The sequence below is a fragment of the Saccostrea cucullata genome, unplaced genomic scaffold, assembly GCF_032062105.1.
Source record: "Saccostrea cucullata isolate Sc308-1 unplaced genomic scaffold, CSIRO_AGI_Scuc_v1 ctg4814, whole genome shotgun sequence".
Taxonomy (NCBI): domain Eukaryota; kingdom Metazoa; phylum Mollusca; class Bivalvia; order Ostreida; family Ostreidae; genus Saccostrea; species Saccostrea cuccullata.
In genome coordinates this window covers 2,125-27,578 of record NW_026930662.1, presented here as the reverse complement: position 1 = coordinate 27,578, position 25,454 = coordinate 2,125, and the positions used below count along the sequence as shown (strand labels likewise).

Below are 25,454 nucleotides of genomic sequence, written 5' to 3'. Positions count from 1 at the left end.
TCAGCTAAACAATTCTTTTTTTATACAAATCACATGACAAACAGCTTTTTCATGAGATATAAGCATATTATTTAATACATCAGTAATAATACTTTCCTTGTTTTGTTCATAAAGCGAAAAGCCAGCTAGATTTTACATTATTTTAAAAATAATAACATATATGAGAGCAATTAATTAAAATTATTTACTTTCACATATTTCAATAAAATACAGTGATCAGATACCAACCACAGGAGAAAAATGTAGCTACATGTGCATCAAAGATTAGGGCGGTGCCAACATTAGATATGTAGACACTTAGAGGGGTAATACGGAAATATGTGGGGTCCTTGAAAAAAGCCATATTGGGCGAGGCGTAATGTATTCTTTCAATGACCCCACATATTTCTGTATTATCCCTCTAGGTGTCTACATACAAATTCATCCTGTCAAAGATTTCTTAATAAAGTTAACAATCTTTTCCTGCTTTAGCTAACCGTTCCGTAACAATATTGTTTACAGCTGTGTATTGTGACATCGTTTAATGTTTATATGACGTCAGCAATTCGGCATGTTCAATATTGATGTGTGGTGGGTAGGTCACACGGTGGGTGCATATTAGCAATATGAGGTGGGAAGACAGCATAACATCGTTTCATGCAGTTTTCTTCTCGAGAATGACATTTCACAATTTCTATCTGAGGCAGGATAAATTTCAATTGGAATATTGGATGTAAACGTTATACTCCTGCCCAAACAAACGTTCCATATCTTCCAAATGACTATACATTTGTTAAAAGTAGTAGTCCATCAGGGTAAACATATCAGTGACGGTGATTAGTTGCATGCAAAAAAAATTAGAGAAACATTTTGACATTTAATTTTTGTCAATATATCTGGGTCCGGCTGACACGTCATCCTTTAAACTATGCGATTCTTAGCTTTAACTCTATCATGTTTATAAAGTTTACTGTGTCAAAATGAAAGTTATTTTTTCGTATCTTGTTTAAACAAAGAATCAAAGCATTAAGATTAGTTAGGCTTAATCAAATACTGTCGTCCTGATGAGAAATAAGTTCCCCGATTTCATCACACACCAACATCAGGATGTAGCAAACCGCGCCACGCTGGACTAATACAGATAACAAGTAAACAATGGGAGATTCTTGTGTTTTGTGAAATAAACAAGCTTAAAAACTTGAATGATAATGAATAATTGATATCCACCTTTTGTTTACCAGCTTTCAATTTCTGTACTCTTTCGTCGTCTGCCATTTCTAACTACCAAGCAGTTTTCTAGTAAACAATGGGGGATTCTTGTGTTTCGTAAAAGAAACATGCTTAAAAAATTAAATGATAAACACTTATTTATATGCACCTTTTGTTTACCAGCTTTCAATTTCTGTATTCTTTCGTCGTCTGCCATTTTTGACGACTTGTGTCTGTTTTCTAAGTTCTAGACGAAGTTTTAGCGGCCATTAATACTTTTTCCGGTAGGTGTTGCACTTAACGATTGTAATAGTTGAACGATATTGGTTATTATCCGGATGGTACATCTGTGCGAAAAAGGGGGTAATGCTGCAGACTAGCCGTCTCTCCTTATATTGATATTCCCAAAAAATGTCTATAGGAGAGAGAGAGAGAGAGAGAGAGAGAGAGAGAGAGAGAGAGAGAGAGAGAGAGAAAAGGAGAGAGAGAATCGCAATATCATTCAGCAACTATTTTTGCTTCTAGTTATTTTTTTTTATTATTATTCAGTTTGTAAATGTTCTATATAGATTGTTTTTTTTAAAGATGTTTAAAAATTTTTAATTTTGATCATATTTTGGGTGACTTGACCTGAAAGTATACTCTTCAAAAAAAAGAAACGCATCGTAGAATTTTAGTGACAAATTGAACATAAAGATTATTTAGTAAAATGATGCATTGATAAAACAGAAATGCCGTAAGCAATAGGAATACTATCTAAATGCCATAATTACTCCACAATTTTAAAATCATAGTCAGGGTAAGACCATTGAAGATCGGTATCTGGTATGCCCCCCGCAGACACAAATGATAGCCACAAACGGCATCTGATGGAAACAAATGTGTGTAATAAAAACTGTATAGGAATACTCTCCCACTCCAAATGTAGTAATTTATTCAGCTGTTGCAGAGTCTGGGGAAGCAATTATCTTTGGCAAATCATTTCAATCCATTTAGGCCAATGCTGCTTAATTTGGATTAAATTTAGCGATTTAGATGACTGTGACTGAAACAGGTTGTTGTTTCTTTGAAAGAATAGGTGTGTGAAATGAGCCACATGTGGCTGTATATTGTGAGATTGCAATACGGCTCTAGGATGCTGCATAATTAAACGGGTATGTGTAGCTAGAACATGGTTATAATATCCTTTTGAATCATAGTCCATTGAATTTGAACCAAATCAATCTTACTTTCTTATAATACCATTTTCCATATCATTACACTACCACCACCAACTTTTTTAATGTCCTGGAGGCAGTTATCTATCTAACCTTCATTAAAAAGCATTAGCACTCTCAAACTTATAAGAGGCTTTCAGATAAACATTTTGGACTATTAAGTTAACCAAAATGTTCAGCAGTGATGTTGTGGTCATACTCTATTCATCTGAGATCTTTGAAGTCGATATTTGGGGTGTTGTGGGGTCGGATCAATGACATGAAAAATCCTCTTGCAATAATTTGTAGTCAACTGAAAACGGTCTTGTTAGATGATCTGTTCAATTCAGGGAGAGCTAATGCTTTAGATGACGTCCTTGTATTACATTTATGCAATTTGCGTTAATCCTCGGAAGTGATGCTGTGCTGCTGATGTCACACGTAGTCTACCATAATTTTTTTGCGAACATTGGGTGTTCGATGTTAATGGTTTACGTTTTATAGGTTTGATATGGTTTGTGTGTAACATTAAAACCTCTTGCAACTGTAGATTGCGGCACCCCTGCTTCCACTCGCCCATTTTCCTTTTTGTGCCACGCAACATTCAGATTCAATTTTAGGAGGCGTCATTTTTCAGATAAAACCAGAATCAAAATATCGAGAACCCCGATTTTGATAGCCTCTTTGTACCTGAAGGAATTGCATCGGAATCCAACAAATGAAAATTGAGATAAAAATTTTGGGGACGGTTTTGCAAAACTGGGTCTTTTTGTCTGTGAGACTTGTAGAATAATTGTAAAGTTAACAATTGCATTAAAAAATCATTCATTTCACTCGAATACATCGTATTCATACAAAATAAAAGGTAAGACAAAACTATCAAAAAAAAAATTTCAGGGCATTGTTCCTATACTATGCGTTTCTTTTTTTGAAGAGTATATATTATATAATTCAAAATATAATATAGTGATCATTATTTTTTTTTGCTAACATTTGTTATACTTGTTGCTGAACGTTACACTTTGTTTTTAAATAAAAGTGCAAAAGGAACGAATATATTGCTAAAATTCTGGCTGCACATCTGTAGCTTTCTGGCCTAAAAAACAGAATGGTCGTTTATCTGAAATACGAATATTGCTTAAGTTAATTTTTATTAATACGAATAGTTAATTAAAGTTAATATTACTTTTTTAGAAAGGCTTAATAGCATATTTCCGCAAGAAATTGATTTGTGCTGCTCTTTACGCATTTATGAATATATAATTTATATCATACTGCAAATGCATAAATAGCGGATTTTTTCAAAGTTACATTAATATATCTTTTTAAACAGTGAATATAAAGTCAGCGCATTTTTGTTAGATTAGTTTTTGATGTTCTTTTACTGTATATTATGATATGATATTAGAATATATTACAAACAATTCATGGCAAGTCCAGCAATTGAAAAAGAAATGTATTTAAATTTAGAGAAAGGTCTTGAGCATACCCTACCTCCAACGAAATATAATTTTTAAGACAAGTCCCCTTTTTTCTAACTGTCAGAACATTTTTGATTGTTTTTTAAAGTGCAAATGGACTCTCTCTCTCTCTCTCTCTCTCTCTCTCTCTCTCTCTCTCTCTCTCTCTCTCTCTCTCTCTCTCTCTCTCTCTCTCTCTCTCTCTCGTACATATATTTCATGTAACGATGTTGACTGATCTCAAATTCCCCACACTTTTATTGATTTATTGTTGCATGAAGGAAACATCACGTCGATACCTTGGCGCCTGAAAATTGTAGCACTTGACACACACAGGCCTTGAAGTTTGCAAATTGTCCATATAATGAATAACTGAGTATTTCGCATTTAAATACATTGAGAGAGAAAGAGAGAAAGAGAGAGAGAGATAAATAGAGAGAGAGAGAGATTATTCATCACCCCGCAGTTCATATAAAAAAGTATATCCTGAATCTCAGCGGGGGTAAATTTAGACTCATGGTGTACAGATACATACATAGAAAATAAGAACCAAAACAAACATCACAGAATTCTATAGATTTTTCATTAATTGTTGTTGTTCTGAAATAACACCTTGAATCACTGGCTAGTCGAATCAGAGTCCTTATCTCAGAATAAACAATCGGACAGCAGGAGGGAAGGTGACGTCATCCATTTTCAAAATATTATTAATAAAATTCGACTCGCACACCATAAAAATCATTGAATGCAGTAATCCTTAGTTAAACAAATCTTTAATTTCCAAATTTAGTGTAATTATTTTTCTCTGTTTTTAAAGAAAAAAAAATAAAGGAAGAAAAATATGAACTTAATATTGGAACAAGTTGACCGCGTGTTTTCGGCCCCTGATTCGCTGAGATTTCCTTCTGGTCTGATGGTTTTGTGGGGGATTTATAATTTAATCACGCTTCAGTTCGACACGGCCCCCTACGGCCGGTACACCCGTCCTGGATGGGGATGCCTCGTGCCTGCTAAGCTCGGCTGGTTCCTACGGTAGTTACCGTCCTTTGTTATACTGCTTATAATACTCTCAAGGTGGCGCTATGATGAGTTAATGAATATTCATGGAAATAACATGATTCTGATTGGATGCTTTCTGTTACACTACTTTCACAGGTGAGATTTAGTATAGCCCTTTTTTCTGTCAGTATATTGTTTATAATTTTTGAAAGGTAAAAAAAAAAGAAAACTGGAGCATATTCTAGTGTTCTTTCCTTAATTTTTTATTGCCAAGTAACTTTTGTAATAAAATTAAATTGATTTGTTCACACGTCACTGTACCGAATACACATTAAGATCATGCGCGAATCAAGGGGTTTTCAGGGTTTTATTTTGTAATTTAAATTAATATATTTTCAAAGAGGGGGTTGTACAAAAGCATAAAAGAAATCCGACACAAGGATATAAAAAATGCAAACAAATTTTCAATACCCGAAACCCCTATTTCGGAGGGGGATAGGGAATATCTGAAAATAAATTTTTATATGCTTGTCTCAAATTCACCCGCCAATATTTCTGAGGTGTCCTACTTTATATTTTTCTAGATTGACTACCTATATATCCGTGCTTGACTGTTGATGGTTTTTTATACAAAAATAATTTACCTTGATTTCAGGACTTTCATTTTCCCGCTAAGGATAAAGGGAGGTAAACCTATTTGTTTGTTTCTGTTTGTGGCCGCCGTTTTCTTCTGTTCAGAGAACGGCGCTTTGCAGACGTACGGAATACTCCTACCGAATACCAAGATCCACCACTGGTTCCAGGAAGCAAAATTCTGTCTGGGTATGTTATATGAAATAGAACTAAATTTTCCGCTGTTTGTTTCACCCTATCAATGCAAATGACACATAAATAGAAGCGAACTGGTGTTTAATTTCTAAAATGGTTATACGCACTAAAACCCTTACAGAAACATTTTTAATTTGTTTTGTAGGTATTATGTTATTTTTTACGGGGATGTACATTAACATCCTGTCTGACATTTTGCTGACGTCACTAAGGAGAGAGAAAGAAGGCACATATCAAACTCCAACAGGTATTTAGACAAAATTTGATCTGAATGTTCCCCGTTCTTTTATTCATGTAGTATTCTGGTGAAAATGGAAAGAGAATTGTATGTTGTTTATAAACTTGACTTTTTGTCGCTAGGATTTTTATTCGAGTACGTTTCTGGTGCTAACTTTTATTTTTATCCCCAGGATTTTTATTCGAGTACGTCTCTGGAGCTAATTTTTATTTTTATCCCTAGAATTTTTTTTCGAGTACGTCTTTAGTGCCTACTATTATTTTTATCCCCAGGATTTTTATTCGAGTACGTCTCTTGTGCTAACTTCCTGGGAGAAATCGTGGAGTGGATCGGTTTTTCTGTGATGTGTTTTAATCTCCCCTCACTAGCCTTTGCTATCTTCACCCTGTGTAATATCGGCCCTAGGGCTTTCCATCACAGGTAATATACTCAGTATAGATATAGATCACCTCGAAAGGAATACATTGAAGTTTTCCCATGACATTGCGCTCACTTAAAACATTTTACATCAACAATAAAAGCAATGTACCAATTTCACCTTACTCACATCAGTGATTCTTTCCTATTTAATCTTATTTATTTGATAGAATTTATAGGGAGAAATTTGACAATTATCCAAAAGATAGAAAGGCTCTGATTCCGTTCTTCTGTAAGACCTTGTTTCAACAACAAAAACAAAGGGATAATGCAATAAATATACTTACATTTGTATACACTTTTTTCAGAATTTGTAAATCTGTGAACTTGATCTTGATCTTTCTCATCGAAAAGATTTTTAAAGTAATAGTTATTCTTGAACACTTTCACAATTGATTGATGGTATGCATGTTGTTTTAAGCAAGTTGGATGAACTTTATATCAATTTTGACGAATATTGTCATGCAAAATAACTTTCATTTACTACAACTTCATTTAACAAGTTTCCATGACCACCTGGGGACAAAAGCAAACGTAACACCTTTGATATCTTCCATATAATTATCAGGCTTGTTTTTTTCTTTTCCTGAGCAAAAATTTTTAAAATATTTGTTAAAAGTATTTTTCCTCTGTATTCCTTTGAAAAAGATTTGATCGTAGTCTCTCCCATTGTTGCCCCACCCTTTCCAATTGAGGTTTTGATTCAAACGATTTTGAAATATTTGAGTAATTATGGCTTTGCTGTTCTTGAGAAAACGATTTTTCAACTTTTTCTCTGGTTTTATTTTCTTTCTCAAACATTTCGTCCCTGTTGTGCTTTCAACTACCCCCACATTTACTACCCAACACATTTAAATCTATACTGACTGAGGATTTCCATACATCTTCACTACAGTATAACAAAGATAATATTAATACGACTAATCAAAGATTTGTTGTTTTTTAGAAGAAAATTTTTTCCTATAAATTGCTTTGTAAGACTGATCCTCCATTTGGCCCTTCTCTACCCCGGGATCATCATTTGAACAAATCAAAATCTACACTTTCTGTGGATGCTTCCGTATCATTATGACCAATCATAGCTTTGCTGTTCTTGAGAAAAAGGTTTTTCATTTTTTTTTCATGTTTAGAAAAGCAATCTTTGATTCCCATTGGTAGCCTGGTCCTAGCTCCAGTGTCATTACATGAACAGATTTGAATCTAAGTTATCCGAGGATTCTATCTTATTAATATGATCAATCATTGATCTCTTCGTGAGACGAAACTTCAAGATTTTTTCCCTATTTGTTCCTTTATAAAAGATTAATTAATCACTGATTGTGACCTCACCCTAACCCTGGGTTCATCATTTGAACAAACTTAAATGTGCACTTCATGTATGTAAAAAAGGTTTCCTACAAGTTAAACTTTTTTTGACAATGGTTTTTGAGAACATATTAAAAGATACTCCCACATTTTCACGATTTCTGATTATCACCCTTTTAACGAGGACGTGACCAAACTTTTGTTTGTCTGTTTTCTAATTCAGGATTCGGGAAAAGCACATAGAACACAGGTTGATACATGGTATCTAGACAAATTATAAAATACAAGTAAAATTTCATAGGTTCTTTAAGGTGCTTAGCCACGGATGGACCTTCACATTTTCTCAAATGTTCTGTTTAAAATCACTACGTATATGTTGGTAAAGCATTCCATAGAAAAATGCCCTAGACATTATTTCAATCTATGAATTTCGTGACGCTTTAGATTAACACATCCTTGCACTTTCACAAAATATAACTTAATTCTTAATACTTCAGAAAATTTTTTGATAAGTTTTGTTTAAGTTGTACATTTAAATTACAAACTGTCTACTGAATGGATATACAACTAGCTATCGGCTCATACAAAATTCATGCCAAACAAGAGATGTTTATGAAATAGTTACAGTCCCTGAAACGTTCTACTTTCCCACCTGAACGGTGAACGAACGCTGAACGAACGGTGAACGAACGCTGAACGAACGCAGAGCGAACGGTGAGTGAACGATGTGCGAACGGTGAACGCAACTTGGTGAACGATGTGTGAACGGTGAACGGTGAGTGAACGCAGAACGCGAACGCGAGCGCAAAGTGAACGGTGAACGAACGGTGAACGCAAGATGAACGATTTATTCGGAATGCCTTCGGTCTTTTCCTTGCATTGAAATTATTCTTTTATTCTATAATTCAAATGTCATGAATGAATATAAATAAACAATAAATAAACAGAAGAGATATAAATAAATAAATAAATAAATAATAAAAAAAAAAAATCCGTACATACGTATGTTGAAATCGATATTTTAATAACATGATTTTAATCGCCGTCAAACGTGTATTTGTTACCGCGTGTAGTTAAAAAAAAATTAATCTTATATAGTAAATAATTATGCTTATTCTTTTAACTAATAAAATAATGTGGACTTTAGAAGATAAAACTACTACTGAAATAAACAATAAATAAATAAAGAAATAAATAAATTAATTAATTAATAAAAACATTTTTTCTGCACATACCTATGTTTAAATCGATATTTTAATAACATGATTTTAATCGCCGTCAAAGGTGTATTTGTTACCGGGTGTAGTTAAAAAATTATTAATCTACTTATATAGTAAATAATTATGCTTATTCTTTTCACTAATAAAATAATGTGGACTTTCGAAGATAAAACTACTACTTATAGAATGAATAAATTACATTGTACGGGGTTGAAACAACCGTACTTGTATTTCCGTGCCAAAGCGATTCTGAGTAAAATAACGGATTTTTTTAAAATTCACAATTATCTTTTGACATTGACTGTTATCGCACTGCATAAAAATTCTCGTTTTATTTAAATTCTACAGCAAAATATTCTACATTTATGTGCCTTTTTCTTCTTTTATGACGATTATTTTAACTAACTTATTCATGTATCTGTAGACATTTCCCGGCCGTGATTATACTCGGTCAAGATGTTGGAAAGAGGCATTCAAATAATTTGTAATACATGTGTAGATTAAATTTTCAAAACTAAATAAGTAATGTGTTGTCATAGTTGAAATGTACGAGAGAGAGAGAGAGAGAGAGAGAGAGTAAGAGAGAGAGATAACCCCCTCGATTCTCAGATATATGTTGTATCAAGTAAAAAGTCTTATTATTTTTCCTAAATATTCCAATCAATAAAGGTAATCTTTTTTTAGATTAACAAATCCATTTGACAGTAATCATTGGCTTTTTTTTCCATCATCAGGTTCACACAGTTCACAGGAAGTCCGTGCTACATTTGTAGTAGCGTGCTTGTCCTGTCAATCAAAATAAGTCGACACAGTGGATGTGTGGAAATCGCGTTTCATCGAACATGCTGAAGGCAAAGAGTCACTTAGTATTCCAAGAAATTTTAATATTTTTCCCTATCATTTCTAGATCTGATTTTTGCATTCCTGCAGAAAAAAAAATTCAAATATATACTTGGAAGGATTAAGTTTTAAATTGAAGGTGAAATATATTCCCTGCCAATTTAAAAAACTACTGTCGGCTTAAGTTTATACTAAAATACTATTGTTTAATGACTGTTTGATGTTGGTTTTAAGACTGAATCTCTTGTGTTACAATAAAAATTAAATATTAATTTAAATATACTGAAAAAACTCAATTAGAATTTTATTTCAGGAGAAAAGGCACCGGGGGGGGGGGGGGAGTCTCTTAATTATACTGAATGGCAAAAAATATATTTTTAAACATATGTTTAGGTACGGTGAAGGAAGGAATTTTCCTTCTGTAATAATAGACTATTTTAAACAGTTGGTCTTTTCTAAAATTTAAAACCACACCATCAATTTAATTAGCTCTAAAGATATTTAATTAACTGAATATTTGCAGTACTGTTCATAATTCTCAAACCTACATGTAGTTTAAATACGTGTTACTGTAAAATTATTTTTTTAATGTATTCTTGTCCTGTAAAAGAGTTAGATCAATTATTATACATCCATGAATAATTTATCCTCTTAAAATTACATCAAATTGATGCCGTGCGTGAAGCATTTGTACATTGCTCTTTTTTAAAGTTAATATTTTAGCATCGTTCTACATACATGTAGGTACTAATGTATTAATTATTTTCCAGGGAAAATTCATGAAATAAGTAACAGCTGAGTTATAATAATAAAAATATAAATATCAAAGATAATTTTTGCAATAAAATAATTATTTTTCAAACGCGATATCTAAGTTATTTAATTAAAAAACATGTAAATCCTTACCATCAAAAAGACAAGTCCTTTCACTTCGGAGTTCCGAATGACAATGATGACTGAACAATAAGTGAACGGTGAACGCAAGGTGAACGCAAAGTAAACGGAACGAAGAGCAAATGATGAACGGTGAACGTGAGCGCACGGTGAACGGTGAAGGCAATACTGTGAACGGAGAGCGAACGGAGAACGCACGCTGAACGAACGGTGAACGAACGCTGAACGAACGGTGAACGAACGGTGAGCGAACGGAAAAATGGGAAAGTAGAACGTTTCAGGGACTGTACCCCTCCTACCCCAGTATTGGAAATTTTCTACATCGAAGAAGCATAACGCTGACAGCAATTCCTTCTTCGTACCTACGAGAAAACTTTGTCTAGATATTGTTATGATGAATTTGCATACTGAATCTCATAATGAAATAAACAGAAACTGCAAATAATTTGAATTTTCACTAGTCCAATGGGCATAACTCTGTCAAATATCGTAAACAAACACATTTTGTTTAAAAAAAGGTTATTTGCTATGCAGAATACATATTTTAACGTTATATTAAATTTTCTGGATTACATTATGAATATTTCTTTCTAATACACAACAACAAATACATGAACAGAACAAGTATGTGAGGAAAATATAAAACAGAGACTTCTGGAAGCTAGTATCATGTGCTTTGGATGCGTTAAAATCGCCTGTTGACTTATTCAATACCCAAGAGCTTACCAGTTTTGTAAATTGAGGCATGCTACTGACTGACAAAGTGATAAGAAGTATTTCAAGAATTTCTTAGAGCCCTGTGAATTGGTAAAGAATAAACTGCACACTGTCAGTAAGATGAGTATAATCAAAGATCTATATTTTTTATATGAAACATCTGAGACAAATTAGGACTCAATGGCAGGCTGTACTTGTTAACAAAGTTATTATATAGAATTCACGACATGCTGACATTCAACGAGGATATTGTAATCTTTATAATCACTTTGTCAGTCAGTAGCATGCTCCACTTTACAAAATTAGATAACTCTTATGTAACTATTGAGTTAGGTAAAATCAACATAATTACCACTTGGTGATAGAATTTCTTTTATCAAAAAGGAGAGTTGACAATTGAAATCCGAAGTAGCCTCGATTGATTTTCATATTATCTAATTACAGTTTAGCCCTATCCTTTGTAAACAATATGAATGAAAACAGCAAAATGATAAATTAAACAGTTCACCTTTAACCATGATATTTTTCTCCTTTGTGTCATTCTTCTTTAATGGTATGACAGATATCAGGTGTATTGGATTTTATTCAAAGTAGAATGTAATATGAGATCAACAATAAGGAAAAAGCAATCGCACGCCCTCCTAAAGTGACAACATATATTCATACACGGCAAAATACACTGCTCACAAAAGTTGATATAACGTCCTCAACAATTAAAATTGAATGAATAAAGTAAATAGCAATTCGACACCAGACAAAAGTATATATCAAAATGATGACAAACTAAAGTCAGAATTCAGTTCGGAAAGGACAGACAAAAGAAATGTGTCTTAACAAACATATTAGACACGCAATTATTTCTATCAAACAATAGTAAACAAAAGTGCGAAATATATAGCACAGACAGGAAAATAATAAGTAATTTCCTCACATCAGTAAAACAATATATAATAATTTAACTCCACTCAATCGTATGTATCGAATGAACTTCACACAAAAGGAAAAATTAGAACGGAATCTTCACAGTTTTTATAATTATCAGGTGGACTCCACTCAAATCTAATTATTATATCTCATATGAATAATTAAAAGTTAAAGGAATCTGATCGGCGCAGGCAGTCACGTGACCGTCGTGTTCGCCCTGCATCGTGTTTTACGATTGTGACTTCACAATGCAACGACTGATATGCAGGTAAAATTGCAGCGTATGTTCAACTTTGGTTGAACACACGCTTAACATATGTTCGCCATAAAAAAAAACGAGCCACATATGATTAACATATGTTTTTAGACATATGTTGATTATACGTTTAGCGTATGTTATTCATATTTTTACATGATCTTATGATCAGCATATGTTGATGTTCATATGTTTTGTAAAATTATATTACCATACCTTATTCATAAGCTTTATTCCCATATGAATCACACATGATATTCATCTAAAAAAATGATTTTAAACTCCGATTTATTTTGTTTCTTTACATGAATTCTCGTTATGTTTCATTTTTACTCTGCTTCTACATGATCAACACTTCTGACGTCACAGGTTTGGTATTTAACCCCTGTGATAACTACAGGGACCCCAAAACGGCAAAAAATCCGTTTATATAATGCCTTTGCATATTTTGATTCATTTTTACAACCTCAATCTTAGATATCGATTTCAAGATTGAATTCTTTTACATAATTTAAATTAGACTTCTTAGTTTCGCGACACATATTACTCTTCGCGGATTTAAAAAGTCTGATTTTAATTAAATTGATGTTCATTAGTCTATGCTTATAACGGTTGTGCAATTAGTCAATTGAATGAAACATGTGGGGATAACAAACAGTATTCGAGCTTAAAAGTCCATCAAAAGTTAGAAAATAGTATCAGAGCAAACACTGACCTCCAAAACATCAGGAGTGGGATCAGGTGACATTGAATAATAAACATTCCCTGCCAACCTGTCACACCCAGCCTGTGCTTATTGTAATGTTCAGAAAAAAAGGGAGAATCGGTCGACAATGCATTTTATAAATGATGGTCTAGCAATCAGTACGAAAAACGTGAGTGTCATTCCATTTAATGATAGATTATATTTTATGACACATGAACACAAAATATAAAACTGCATAAAATACGACCTTGAAAATATCGTTACATGCACTATATACAGTATTTAAGAAAACAAAATTTGCATGTTTCACAATAAGTTTTGCCACATTTATTGCATAATTTCAAAAGTTTGAATTCAATTGTTACTCGTGCTATAATGTTGATGCGTAATTTAAGGTAATTTGAATACAAAACAATTTTGCACAACATTTATATTTTCAACATTCATTCCTTCTTCTTTTCTTAACAAAAGGGAATGCATTATCCCAAATAACAAATAATAATTAATGCACGATATAAAACAAAGTACTATAAAAGAAAGCAAACAAACAAAATGAATACAAAATAAATAAATGTACACACATTTTCAATTTCAAAAAAGAAAAGAAAAAAAAATCAATGATATGTCAACAAATGTAAAACATTTATTTAAAGAAAAAAGAAATGTCTCTGTGACGTGATTTTTTATTTCGTAGAATTTTGCAGACCTACATCAACGAATTGATAGACAGGGCTTTAAAAGACACATACCGTAAAGATCTGTACATATTAAGGAATATGATATATAACCCCTCCCCCACCTCCCCCGACATATAATCTTTATACAATAAAAAAAAATATTGGTCCAAACGAATTTCGATAAATCAACAGAATATAACTTATGTTGTAAACATAACAGTTCGAACACATGTGTAGCCTGTATATAGTTAAGATTTATTTAAATGAAGCATTTAATTACACCAAAATAAATAATCATATCTCGTCTCACAGAATAAATTTAAATAATTTAATTTTAGTTGTAACACGTCATTTGATTCGTAAAATGGTTTTATCCAATTTGTATTACATAACTTGCCTACGTCACAATGAGTTACGTCAAAAACGTATTACTCCGCATGACATTAATTTTACAATAACGCTCAATTTTAAACCTTTTTCCGGAAGAAATAGTGTCTTATTGTCTACCCTGAAATTAAATTATAAGGATTGAAGCTTATTTCAACTTATGTTATCCGATATAACAAAACTTGGGCAGTTTACGCTTTCTTCGCGGTTTATAAAGCGTAAACTGCCCTAAGTTATGTTTTATCGGATAAGATAAGTTGAAATAAGCTTAATTCGTTAACATTCCTTCATATTACTGAAATACATATAATCTTTATACAATTAAAACATATTGTTCCAAATGAATTTTGATTAATCAACATAATATAACTGTATGTTGTATACATAAAAGTTCGTACTAATGTGTCGCCTGTATAGGGTTCAGATAAATAAAGCTCTTATTAGATATGTTTCTGAATATGAATCGAATCCGAATCTGAAAATGAATCTGAATCGGTGAGATGCCGATCCCGATTCGAAAACTAATAAAAACATTATCAAAAGAATATTTCTTAATTCTTCGATGCTTTTTAAAAAGGCCCCTGTACATATACAAATAAGGAAAATAAATAGTGGATGGTGTTTATATTTTTGTCACTGGATTTTTAATGTTACATTGAATAACAAAAAAGGACTCCTTTAACTTTATGGGTAAACCTGTTCGAAAATAACCTTTTTGTATTTTTCATTAGCTTACTTTATTTGTTCCTCGCAAAAATTGTGTTTTGAACCTTATATTGAGTAAATGCATCTTATATATTTAGACGTATTTTTTTTTCAACAACGCTATCTTGTGACCATGCACTTTCCCGCAGCCCATTTTTTATCGAAAGCAGATCAATTGATCATCGTCATGCATTCGAAAAATCTGACAGTTTTTCCTTACACGGTGTATTTACATGTGCTACATGCCCAGCTTCGAACATGTCACGGCCCATACATCAGAATATCTTGCTATACCCAAATTTGGTCGAAGAGAATTAAAACCCCTTAAACATGCCTTTTTGAGTTTATTGATTTGCCTACCCCCCACCCCCCTTTCGTCACCTTCCTTAGCAAAATCCCTGATTTGCCGTTGACATTTCAAATACACTCCTTAGCCCACGAGAAAGAAAAATAAATCTAGCGAACATGATAAGACTCCCATTTTCAATTAATTTGTAACATCAATATAGTAATACAAATAAAATCATATACTTATTTCTTGCAGGATATTTGTTGAGGGGGGGGGGGTACACATACATTAATTAATGTTTTATATAAGTTACAGTAAGTAAGTAAGTAATCATTTATTATAGTGACATTGTGCATTTTAGACATTTCAATATACAGTGTAAACAAAATACGTCAAACTGAATCTGCACCCGGCCCATTGGACCTATAAGTCACTTTTTCCATTAATAACATTTTTATAAATTTACACATGCAGAAGATTCTTTCTATGGTTATATGCTGTATGTACAAATTTGGCTAACTTTGTTTGGTAATTTTGATTAAGAACTTTGAACAAATAATCATTATCATTACTATTTGGGTGCTCTTTGTACACGCTATCAAAATATTTTTTCCTAACATCATTATACAATTGACAGTCTAATAAGAAATGTTTTTCGTCTTCAACAACGGAACTAGAACAGAAAACACACGTTCTCTCACTTAAGGGTTCATTTTTATAGTTACAAGTATTAATTGATATATCAAAGACAAAATATCAGTAATCATACTCTCAGTGTATAATTTAGAGTTATATCTATTTTCAAATCGGGATCGAAATCCCTCCGATTCAGATTCGTTTCAGATTTATTTTCAGATTCGGATTCGTTTCATATTCAGAAACATCTCTATTTACACACAAATAAATAATCAATATCCGTATCACAGAATAAAGAATGAATCGTTTAAACGTCCTCATTTGGCCCCCCAAATATTTACAAAAAAATAACTTTCAGATTTTCTACATAATTTTGCCCCAATCTTTCCATTAGACATTGTAGTTTATTAATTTCAACTTAAAAATTTGCTTTCATAAAATAAACTGTAATTAGGTTTTTTTCTGATTAATATAGCAGGGGTACATTGTTTACATCAATTTCTCATAGACTTTAGGCCACACCCCCATTTTGTAAGCCCATTTTTTTATACGAGCGCATCGATGTTTCAATTTGCCGTTTTTATGGACAACGTAAAAAGTAATACTAATCATTTACATCCATGAAAGAAATTGAAACAATTGTGCGCTCATGTGTTATTTCCTCAAAAACCTCAAAATCACGGGTACTTAGTAAAGCTACCTTGTTTACAAATTTCAACCCGTCTTTGACCTCATGAATAACAAAGCATTGAAACGTGCCTACATCTGTTAGTTAATCACTACATATATTTATAAAACATAATTAAAAATTCTCTTAAGGTAACGTTGATTCCGCTTTTTACTGCAGTGTTTATATATTATACACGTGCGTCTGTTTCAAGAAAACTCTCACTTAAACTGCTGGAAGATATTAAAAGTTATAGTCCTTTTTTTCTGTTAAAACCGTCATTATACATGTATACTGTTATAATAGGAAAACACTTATTAGTATTCACCATGGCTAAAAGTATAAACTGTGTTGTCTGTAAAAAGCGCACAAATAAATCTTAAGGGAAAGATAAACGAAGTACGAAGGACTGAATTAGCGCGTATTATGGGAAGAAAGGTCACTGGGGATGACCACATCTGCACAAAATACACCCTCGATATGAATAGGGGGAAGCTTCAGACTTATGGGGGCAAGTTGACGTTTAAACATTTTACATCGGCACAAAGTCACACATATATTGTGCTTTTTGCAGATAAAAAGTCAATGAAAACTGTTTCTAAAAAAGCATGTGCATAGGTATTTCTTAAACATAATGTTATTTTGCACGAAAAAACACGTGTATGCAACTCTCACTTGCCCAATGAACGCATGATTTAAGATCAACATCATCCTGGCTTTCTATCCACATTCAACCGCATACATATATTTGTTGGAACACTCAGATTTCTTGCAAAATTATATGCTATTGATAACCAATTCTGGTGTACGTGTAAAAAAAACTTTAATGAAATTATTATCGCTTTATAATTAAAAAAAATATCCCTTGAGAAATAAGCTAGGTTACTGTAAATCTTAAAAATACTTTCCTTGTCCCAAAAATACCCTCTTTTGTAAGACATTATGTTTACAGAAACCATATCATTGTGTTTACATTTTATTTCAACGAATTTCAAAAATAATTATTTCATTGATATACTCGTTTAAAAGTTAAGCAGTAGAAACAAAACCTAAACCTGCCAAAATTATAGCATATTGTCGGTCCCAAGCCTTAAGAAAAGGTGAGGGGTTTTTAAGATTGTTTATTTATTTTAGATAGATCACTTAAAAACTATATTGAGTACACGTCGAACACTTGATAATATATTCACACTATTCGCACGCTTGATTGACGCTCCGCCTCCTTATTCAAATAATACAATGACCTACATAGCCACAATGACGAAGTTGAGATTTGGCACTGATCTATGTAATTTTATTTCATTGATATTATGTATATATTGAGAGTCTCTCTATCAAAAAAGATTTTAAAGTGTTTGTATTCATTCCATACTTGTACATTTTAGCTATAATATGTCAATGTTCTGATTTGAAAAGGCAAAAATCCGTGTTTAAAAAGGGGCCAGATCGCAATGTTATGAAGAGTCATTCTTTAAATATTACAGAAATACAGTGCAATGTTTTAGCTTTATATCAAATAACGACTGCTCCCTTGATGCTTACAAGAACAAAAAGCTTTATGTAGCCGCAAGCCTTTGCTCTCTTGAAACAAGGCGTTTCATTAGACTGATTTTTTTTTATAAGTTACACCTTTAAATAGTCGTAGTTCAATAACATAAAGAAAACTATATGACATAAAAAATAAGTAAGCTTAATAAATGTCTGTGAATACGTAAAATTTTTATTCAAAAGAACTTTTTTGTGTGTTTTCTTACAAAAAAAAAAAAAATAATTCTTGCGTATAAAAGTATTACAATTAAATATCAACAATAAAAAAAATTCTTTTAAGTGCAATATCTCCATCTCGCTTTCACATACGCAGTATCCATCTCAAAAAAATCAATTGTCAAAGAAAATTTGGCGATTAACAGTACTGCAGTAATTACTAAATTTAAAAGAAAAAAAAAGAATCCACACAAATTTTTAAAAGCAATAAATATCTGTAAACTAAACATAAAACACGAATTCCAAGCACTCCATCATTTTTGCAAGGTCTCATCAAAGCTTAAATTTGCTTTGCTCCATATCTCAGAAATAATGTAAACGCACTTGGTATTGAGAAATCATTGAATCCATCTTCAGAATAAAAACTCAGCACCATATTGTAGTAAAAGTTCAGCGATACTGTCATGACCATATAAGTATGTATGTACAGTGGGCTCTTATTGTCTTTATTGCATAAATTAATGCAAGTATCATTTCTCATTAATAATAATTCAACCGTGTTGTAATGTCCGTTTTCACAGGCTATATAGAGTGGACTGGTTCCCTCGTTGTCACATAAATTGATGTCGGCACCTTTGTTCAATAAAAGTTTAACCATTCTGTCTTCACCATTGAGACATGCTAGATACAATGGACTGCAGTTGCCTATATTGCATAAATTTACATCAGAACCTGCACTTAATAGAATTTCGACGGTGCTGCAATGTGAGTTTTCACAAGCTATCCAAAGAGAACTGTTTCCATCTTTATCACATAAATTTATGTCAGCACCGTTGTTCACTAACAGTTGTACCGTGCTATCATGTCCATCATAACAAGCTATGTTAAGAGGACTGACTCCATTCTTATCACATAAATTGATGTCGGCAAAATTGTTTAGCAACAGTTGTACCGTTCTATCATGTCCATTTTGACATGCTATATAAAGAGGACTGACTCCATTCTTATCACTTAAATTGATGTTGGCACCGTTGTTCAGTAATAGTTGTACCGTTCTATCGTGTCTATTTTGACAAGCTATCTGAAGAGGACTGAAACCATCATAATCACATAAATTGATGTCAACACCGTTCTTCACTAACAGTTGTGCCGTGCTATTATGTTTATCATAACAAGCTATATTAAGAGGACTGACTCCATTCTTATCACATAAATTGATGTCGGCAAAATTGTTTAGCAACAGTTGTACCGTGCTATCATGTCCATTTTGACAAGCTATATAAAGAGGACTGACTCCATTCTTGTTACATAAATTGATGTCGGCACCGTTGTTCAGTAACAGTTGTACCGTGCAATCATGTCCATTTTTACAAACTATGTAAAGAGGGCTGGCTACATTCTTATCACATAAAAGGATGTCGGCACCGTTGTTCATTAACAGTTGTACCATGCTATCATGTCCATTTTGACATGCTTTTGAAAGAGGGCTGGCTACATTCTTATCAGATAAATTGATGTTGGCACCATTGTTCAGTAACAGTTGTACTGTTCTACACCGTCCATTAAGACAAGCTATATAAAGAGGACTGGCTCCATTCTTGTTACATAAATTGATGTCGACACCGTTGTTCAGTAACAGTTGTACCGTGCTATCATCTCCATTTTGACAAGCTATATATAGAGGGCTGAATCCATCATAATCACATAAATTGATGTCGGCACCGTTGTTCAGTAACAGTTGCACCGTGCTATCATGTCCATTTTGACAAGCCATATAAATAGGACTGACTCCATTCTCATTGCATCAATTGATGTCGGCGCCGTTGTTCAGTAACAGTTCGACCGTGCTATCACGTCCTCTATAAAAGGTCATACAACGAGGACTGTCTCCATTCTCAATATCACATAAATTGATTTTAGCACTGTTGTTCAATAAGCAAATAGTTGTATTATTACTTCTCTGTCCAGTTTTTGTGTTAATTCCGGCCTCTTTGAAATGATCTTCATCATTTGCAGCAGCAAGGAATAACGGAGTACATATGTCACCAGTTGTTAACTTGTTTACGTCAGCACCAAGTCTTATTAGTTCATCTACTATCGAAACATTATGAAAAACAGAAGCAGCATGAATTGGTAAAAGGTTATCCCATATTTCTGTCATTGCAGTTTTTTTATATTCTTTGCTGAGAGAATTTAATAGATTTAAATCGCCATTCGCACATAAAGCAGAGAATATAAGATGTTCTTTTAATTTTGTTTCAGGGATACTTTTTTATAAAAAATGAAGAAATGTCAGAATGACAAAATAGAATAAGTCCGACTAAAGGACATATTTCATCTTGCAAATAAAAAAAATTAAGTCTTGTGAAAAAAGATCTCTCAAATGATTTTTGGTTTTCTGATCTGTCTATTTCACATTTACTTTTTACAAGAAGCTTTTCGAGCGAATCCACTTTTTCCTTAAAAGAAATAATCACACTCTCTTTTCTTAAACACGGATGTTGTAGAACATCTACAATATGTTCTGTTTGTATGTCAGTAATAAACCTGTCCACAAGATCATCAATGTTATCTTCAGGCAGGTAAACAGTGAAGGGATCTCGATCTTCCTCTTCTGTATCGTCTTTTATTCTCACTCGACGTCTCAGAAAACCACTATCTGCGTACTGTATTGTCTCTTGTGGATAATCAACACCAAACACCAGAGTCGTTATCTCCATAATAAAGTGGTGAAGGAATTGGAAAGAATATCCAACCTGTTTGACATAAGATCCGTTCAGTTCATGTAGAGTACTACGAATGACTGATATATGTGTGTTTTCTTGCAATTCACACATTCCTAAAATTTCTTCAAATTTCATCAAAGAAATATCCTTTTTTGAAATAGTATCGATTTTCAAATTGTTTTTGAAAGCTACTATTAAGATAAGTGAGCGAAATCTTTTCTTGTCTGTTTTCTTCCAAACTTCAATTTCCTTTTTAATAAATCTGTACGGATTTTGAAAGAAATCAACCCCCTTCTCTTTGTAGTTCGCCACCTTCGAAAAAAGCTTACAAAGCAATGGGAAGTAAGCTTCCGTTTTGACTATTTCATTAACAACCTTTTCGGATAAATGAAGATTCTGTGAATACTGATTAAAAATCTTTTCTCTTTATCCGTCAGTCCATTTTCTTCGCTGTCAAATTTCTACTGCAGTGGATTCGTCCAATAAGATACCTTTGACTCTCTTATCATAAAAGACACATCTTCTACATGATATCAATAGTTTATTCTTCTTCAAGCAAATCCCCAGTGTTTTCTCTAAACTTTTCCATGAATGATATAAAATCTCATCTAACGATTCTTTACCTAAAGGATCATTAGATACAAGTGATACAGGATTTTCTGAGACTCCGGTTGAACAGATCTTCTTAATTTCTTCCACCTTATCCACCGGTATGACATTCCATTCCTGCTCCTTTAGAATGAGTGCAATATGCTGAATTATTGCAGATTTTCCTGACCCAGAATTACCAACACTGTAATAAGGTTAAGACTTTCAAGCTTTTCTTGAACCACTTCACAAGCTCTAGTAGGAATGAAGGCAATATCGTCTTCTCGCCAATTGTCCAGAATCTCTTTTACCAGAGTGCTTTCTGAAAAGGTATTTTTTAAAGATAATAAGTATAAAAACAGAAAATAAGAAATTGTTAATCAAATTGTATTTTTTGGTAAAACTGTATAATTGTCCACTAAGATTGTGCTCCTAAATTCATCTGAACCTGAATTAAGTATTGAAAAAATACTGTTGCATTGCTTTTTTTTGTGAATGCAACATATATTTACTACAAGAAAGTATGTAATTTAGAGTATTCAGAAAAAGAAACGAATGTATGTACTGTCTTTAAGTTGTGGTTTATGGTAAAGTACAAATAAAAACTATGAATGGAAAGGATTCTCATGCCATAAAATAGAAAAAAACGAGTTTGGGGTTACTATCTAATGCAAACCAAATAATATAAAATTGCATTGCAGGTAAGTTTTCTTTTTAGATATCTTACGGTAATTTAAGTGTTTTACATACCATATATATACTCGCCTATAAGTCGGTATTTTGGGAGTTAAATTTTAGTCCGAAAGTCTATGTCCGACATATAGGCGAGTCATACAAAGACATGTATTTTTTCTGGATGGCGAATGGTAGTATTCTATAAACATTTTCAATAGCTATCGTTGAACAAAGTATGGATACATTATATCCTTTATGCATTATAAGATTATGCATAAATTACATGTATTTTATATGCACGTATTTAATAATTTTATTTTATTTTTAATCTTGAGAGGTCAGTATTTATTTTTTTATTATTTAAAGTTTAATATCGACTTCATATCTTAAAATATTAATTAAAATCAGGGTAAAACATCAGAGCATTTATTAGAAATTGTCGTCTGATTCTGCCAAAAATTTGCACCGACTTATAAGCGGGTCAATGGCAAATCCCTGCAAAATAAGCTCAAAAAGTACAACCGACTTATAGGCGGACCGACTTATAGGCGAATATATACGGTAGACAGAAATGCCGTTAATCGGCATATTGTTTTACATGGACAGAAATGCAGTTAATCGGCCTATTATGCTTAAAATTTGAATTCACTTTGGAAAAAAAAGTTAACTTACAAACATGAAAATTTTGTTCTTCTTTTACTCTTGTTATTTTAAAAATATACAACAAGAGAAACGGATAAATGGGCGGTCAGGGATAAGTTAACATCCACAACTTTTGATGAATGTTTAGTAACTACTAGTATAAGATTTATCTAGAGTGAATGTTGTACTTGTTAAAACAAGATTATATGAAGTGAAAGACCTACAACGTGGAAAGTCTGACTCTATATCTAGTGGTAGACTAAGTTTTACAACAAGTATATGCCAATATGCGGAGAAAATCTTCCTCTACCATTTCAGCATGGTTTCCTAGAAAACAAGGCTTCAAAGGGCGTCTATGTTTCAACACTGGCATGTAACAACTCCATGATACATATGCAGGCCTTACGTTTTGTAGTTCGTGTACATCGAGAACTTTCATAGTTTAAATTTATAAAATATTTACGTTCTTTGCCCGATAACAAGACAGACATTTTGCAATTATTCCACCATTATAATCTGCACCATAGTACTGAAGTCTCGTAGGTATCATGGACATTTTCTTGCTAAGCCAACTTTTGTTCAAATTTCAGGAATCTTAAGGAAACATATTCCACATCACTAATATTGAGAAAGGTATTTGTCATGTTAGCATGAAACACTAGTCTCCGCCATATATTGTATGTAGTAAATATTTTAATGACAGAATTTATTATAGTCACCTGTGTCTTCGGATTTTCATTTCAATTCTTGCAAATCCTTTTCCACAGAAGATAACTTTTCCATTAGAGATTGGTTATTCTTATATTAGTCCCTAAGTTTTTCTATGACTGTCGTTTCGTACTCCTCGTCCAGGGCCTGACTTTGACTATTACTCAGTCCAGACATATAGTCTTTGTTTGTGTACGTTTGCAGTCTTCGTCAGATATCAGTTATGATTGATATCAAAGTCTGTCTGTGAGGTAGAGGCCGAGCTTATGTGTCCAAACATGTTGTTTCTTGCCATCTTGATCCTTTCAATATAATAACATATCGTTGTTTCTCCTACAGACGGCATCGTGTTCCCATCCCAACCTTTTGTTGGACGTGGAATCTTTGTACATATATTTCTTATCAGGTATATAACTATGTTATATCAAATTCTTTATAACCATCCGTTCTGGCGCCTATAAAACAAAGTTCTTGTTCAGGGCGTATTTTCTTATAAATTGAAGATGCTTTCACTTTGTTGAAAGCAAGACTTTGATATCAATCATAATATAATTTGATATAAATTAATTATTAAATCAATATTTCATTTTTTTTTCTAATTAAACACTGAAATAGATATTCCATGACATAACATTAAATTTTGATTGATGAACACAAACTATTGTTGAATGCTGAACTATATACTAGTAATCAGATAATATGCGGAAATATATTAAAAATGAAGATAAAAAATGAAAATTAACATTTCGGTTCATGAAAAAGAACACTGAAAGAAAGGTTACGTTAAACTTTGCTTGAATATATATTAAAGATCAATTTCCGATATGTAGAAAGCTTGTTTAAGTGAACGTAAGTGATTATTTTTCTGGGATTTTACAATTCTGTTGAAAGAAATGTGAATTATTTACATGCATCTTTCAATCCAAACCCCACCACGGAACGAAGATACACAAACGACAAGGATATATATATATATATATTAATTTAATGTCATTAATACTTTTTTTACTGTGTTTTTTTCTTCAATGTAAAATCTAAGATGATAGTCCTTTTTCCATCGCAAAATCTAAGTCTGCTCAGTTTTTTTAAAAATCCATAAAAATCATCTATTTATAAACATTGAGGTTTTGTGTTTAATTGAAACTAGTTTGATTAACATACTATTTAATTAATTTATTTCCAAGCTATAAGAAAAGAAAGTAACAAAGTAAACATGTACTTGTATCTACACCAAAATACACTAAGATAGACATCCTTTTACACCATTGCGTTTAGAACACCATAAGGCTAACTGGAAGATAAGTTCATAACCAAAGTATTTTACTGATTTCTAGTTATTTCTTTGCGATACTTAGAAGGGTGCATGCAATAGGGCGAATCACAGACTTGCCTTGAAGATACGTAATAAACAAAGCTTTTTACATGATTATGAAACTGTAGATTTTCTTCTTCCTTGTCTAAATTTTTGAAAAATGTTAAAATTGTGAAATCAGCACAGTAAAATGTAAAAAAAAAAATTAAATTTTTGAGAAATATTTCCTTGTTTTGCTGACACAATTTCAAGTCCCGTTTTTCTGTTTATCATTTATATATTTTTCACGTGATTCAGACAATAGTACATTTTAGGTTTTGCTTTTGTCAGTCTCAGGGCTTCGTGTCATTATCTGTAACGAGGTTATATCCTGATATATAATTTCATCTCTTTCTCAAGTATGTTTTTAGTTTTTACACACGTAGCTCAGTTAAATATTAAAACCAAGAATAAGGTCATGCGCTATAGTACTTTTAATATGACCTTTTTGCACTATAATTTGTGTCTTGAATGAAAATAGCATCTTTAACTTTTTGGGGGTTGATTTTAT

General features: G+C 32.4%; 1 protein-coding gene and 1 pseudogene across 1 annotated transcript; one reads left to right on the top strand and one right to left on the bottom strand.

Moving 5' to 3' along the window:
• Nucleotides 1–4,662: 4,662 nt before the first annotated feature.
• LOC134229538 (3-oxo-5-alpha-steroid 4-dehydrogenase 2-like) lies at nt 4,663–9,653 on the top strand (annotated as a pseudogene).
• An 8,740-nt stretch (nt 9,654–18,393) lies between these two features.
• On the bottom strand, nt 18,394–19,833 carry LOC134229537 (receptor-interacting serine/threonine-protein kinase 4-like). Its single transcript, XM_062711287.1, has one exon. The coding sequence runs from the start codon at nt 19,701–19,703 to the stop codon at nt 18,594–18,596; it is 1,110 nt and encodes a 369-aa protein (XP_062567271.1). The 5' UTR covers nt 19,704–19,833; the 3' UTR covers nt 18,394–18,593.
• Between the last annotated feature and the right edge of the window lie 5,621 nt (nt 19,834–25,454).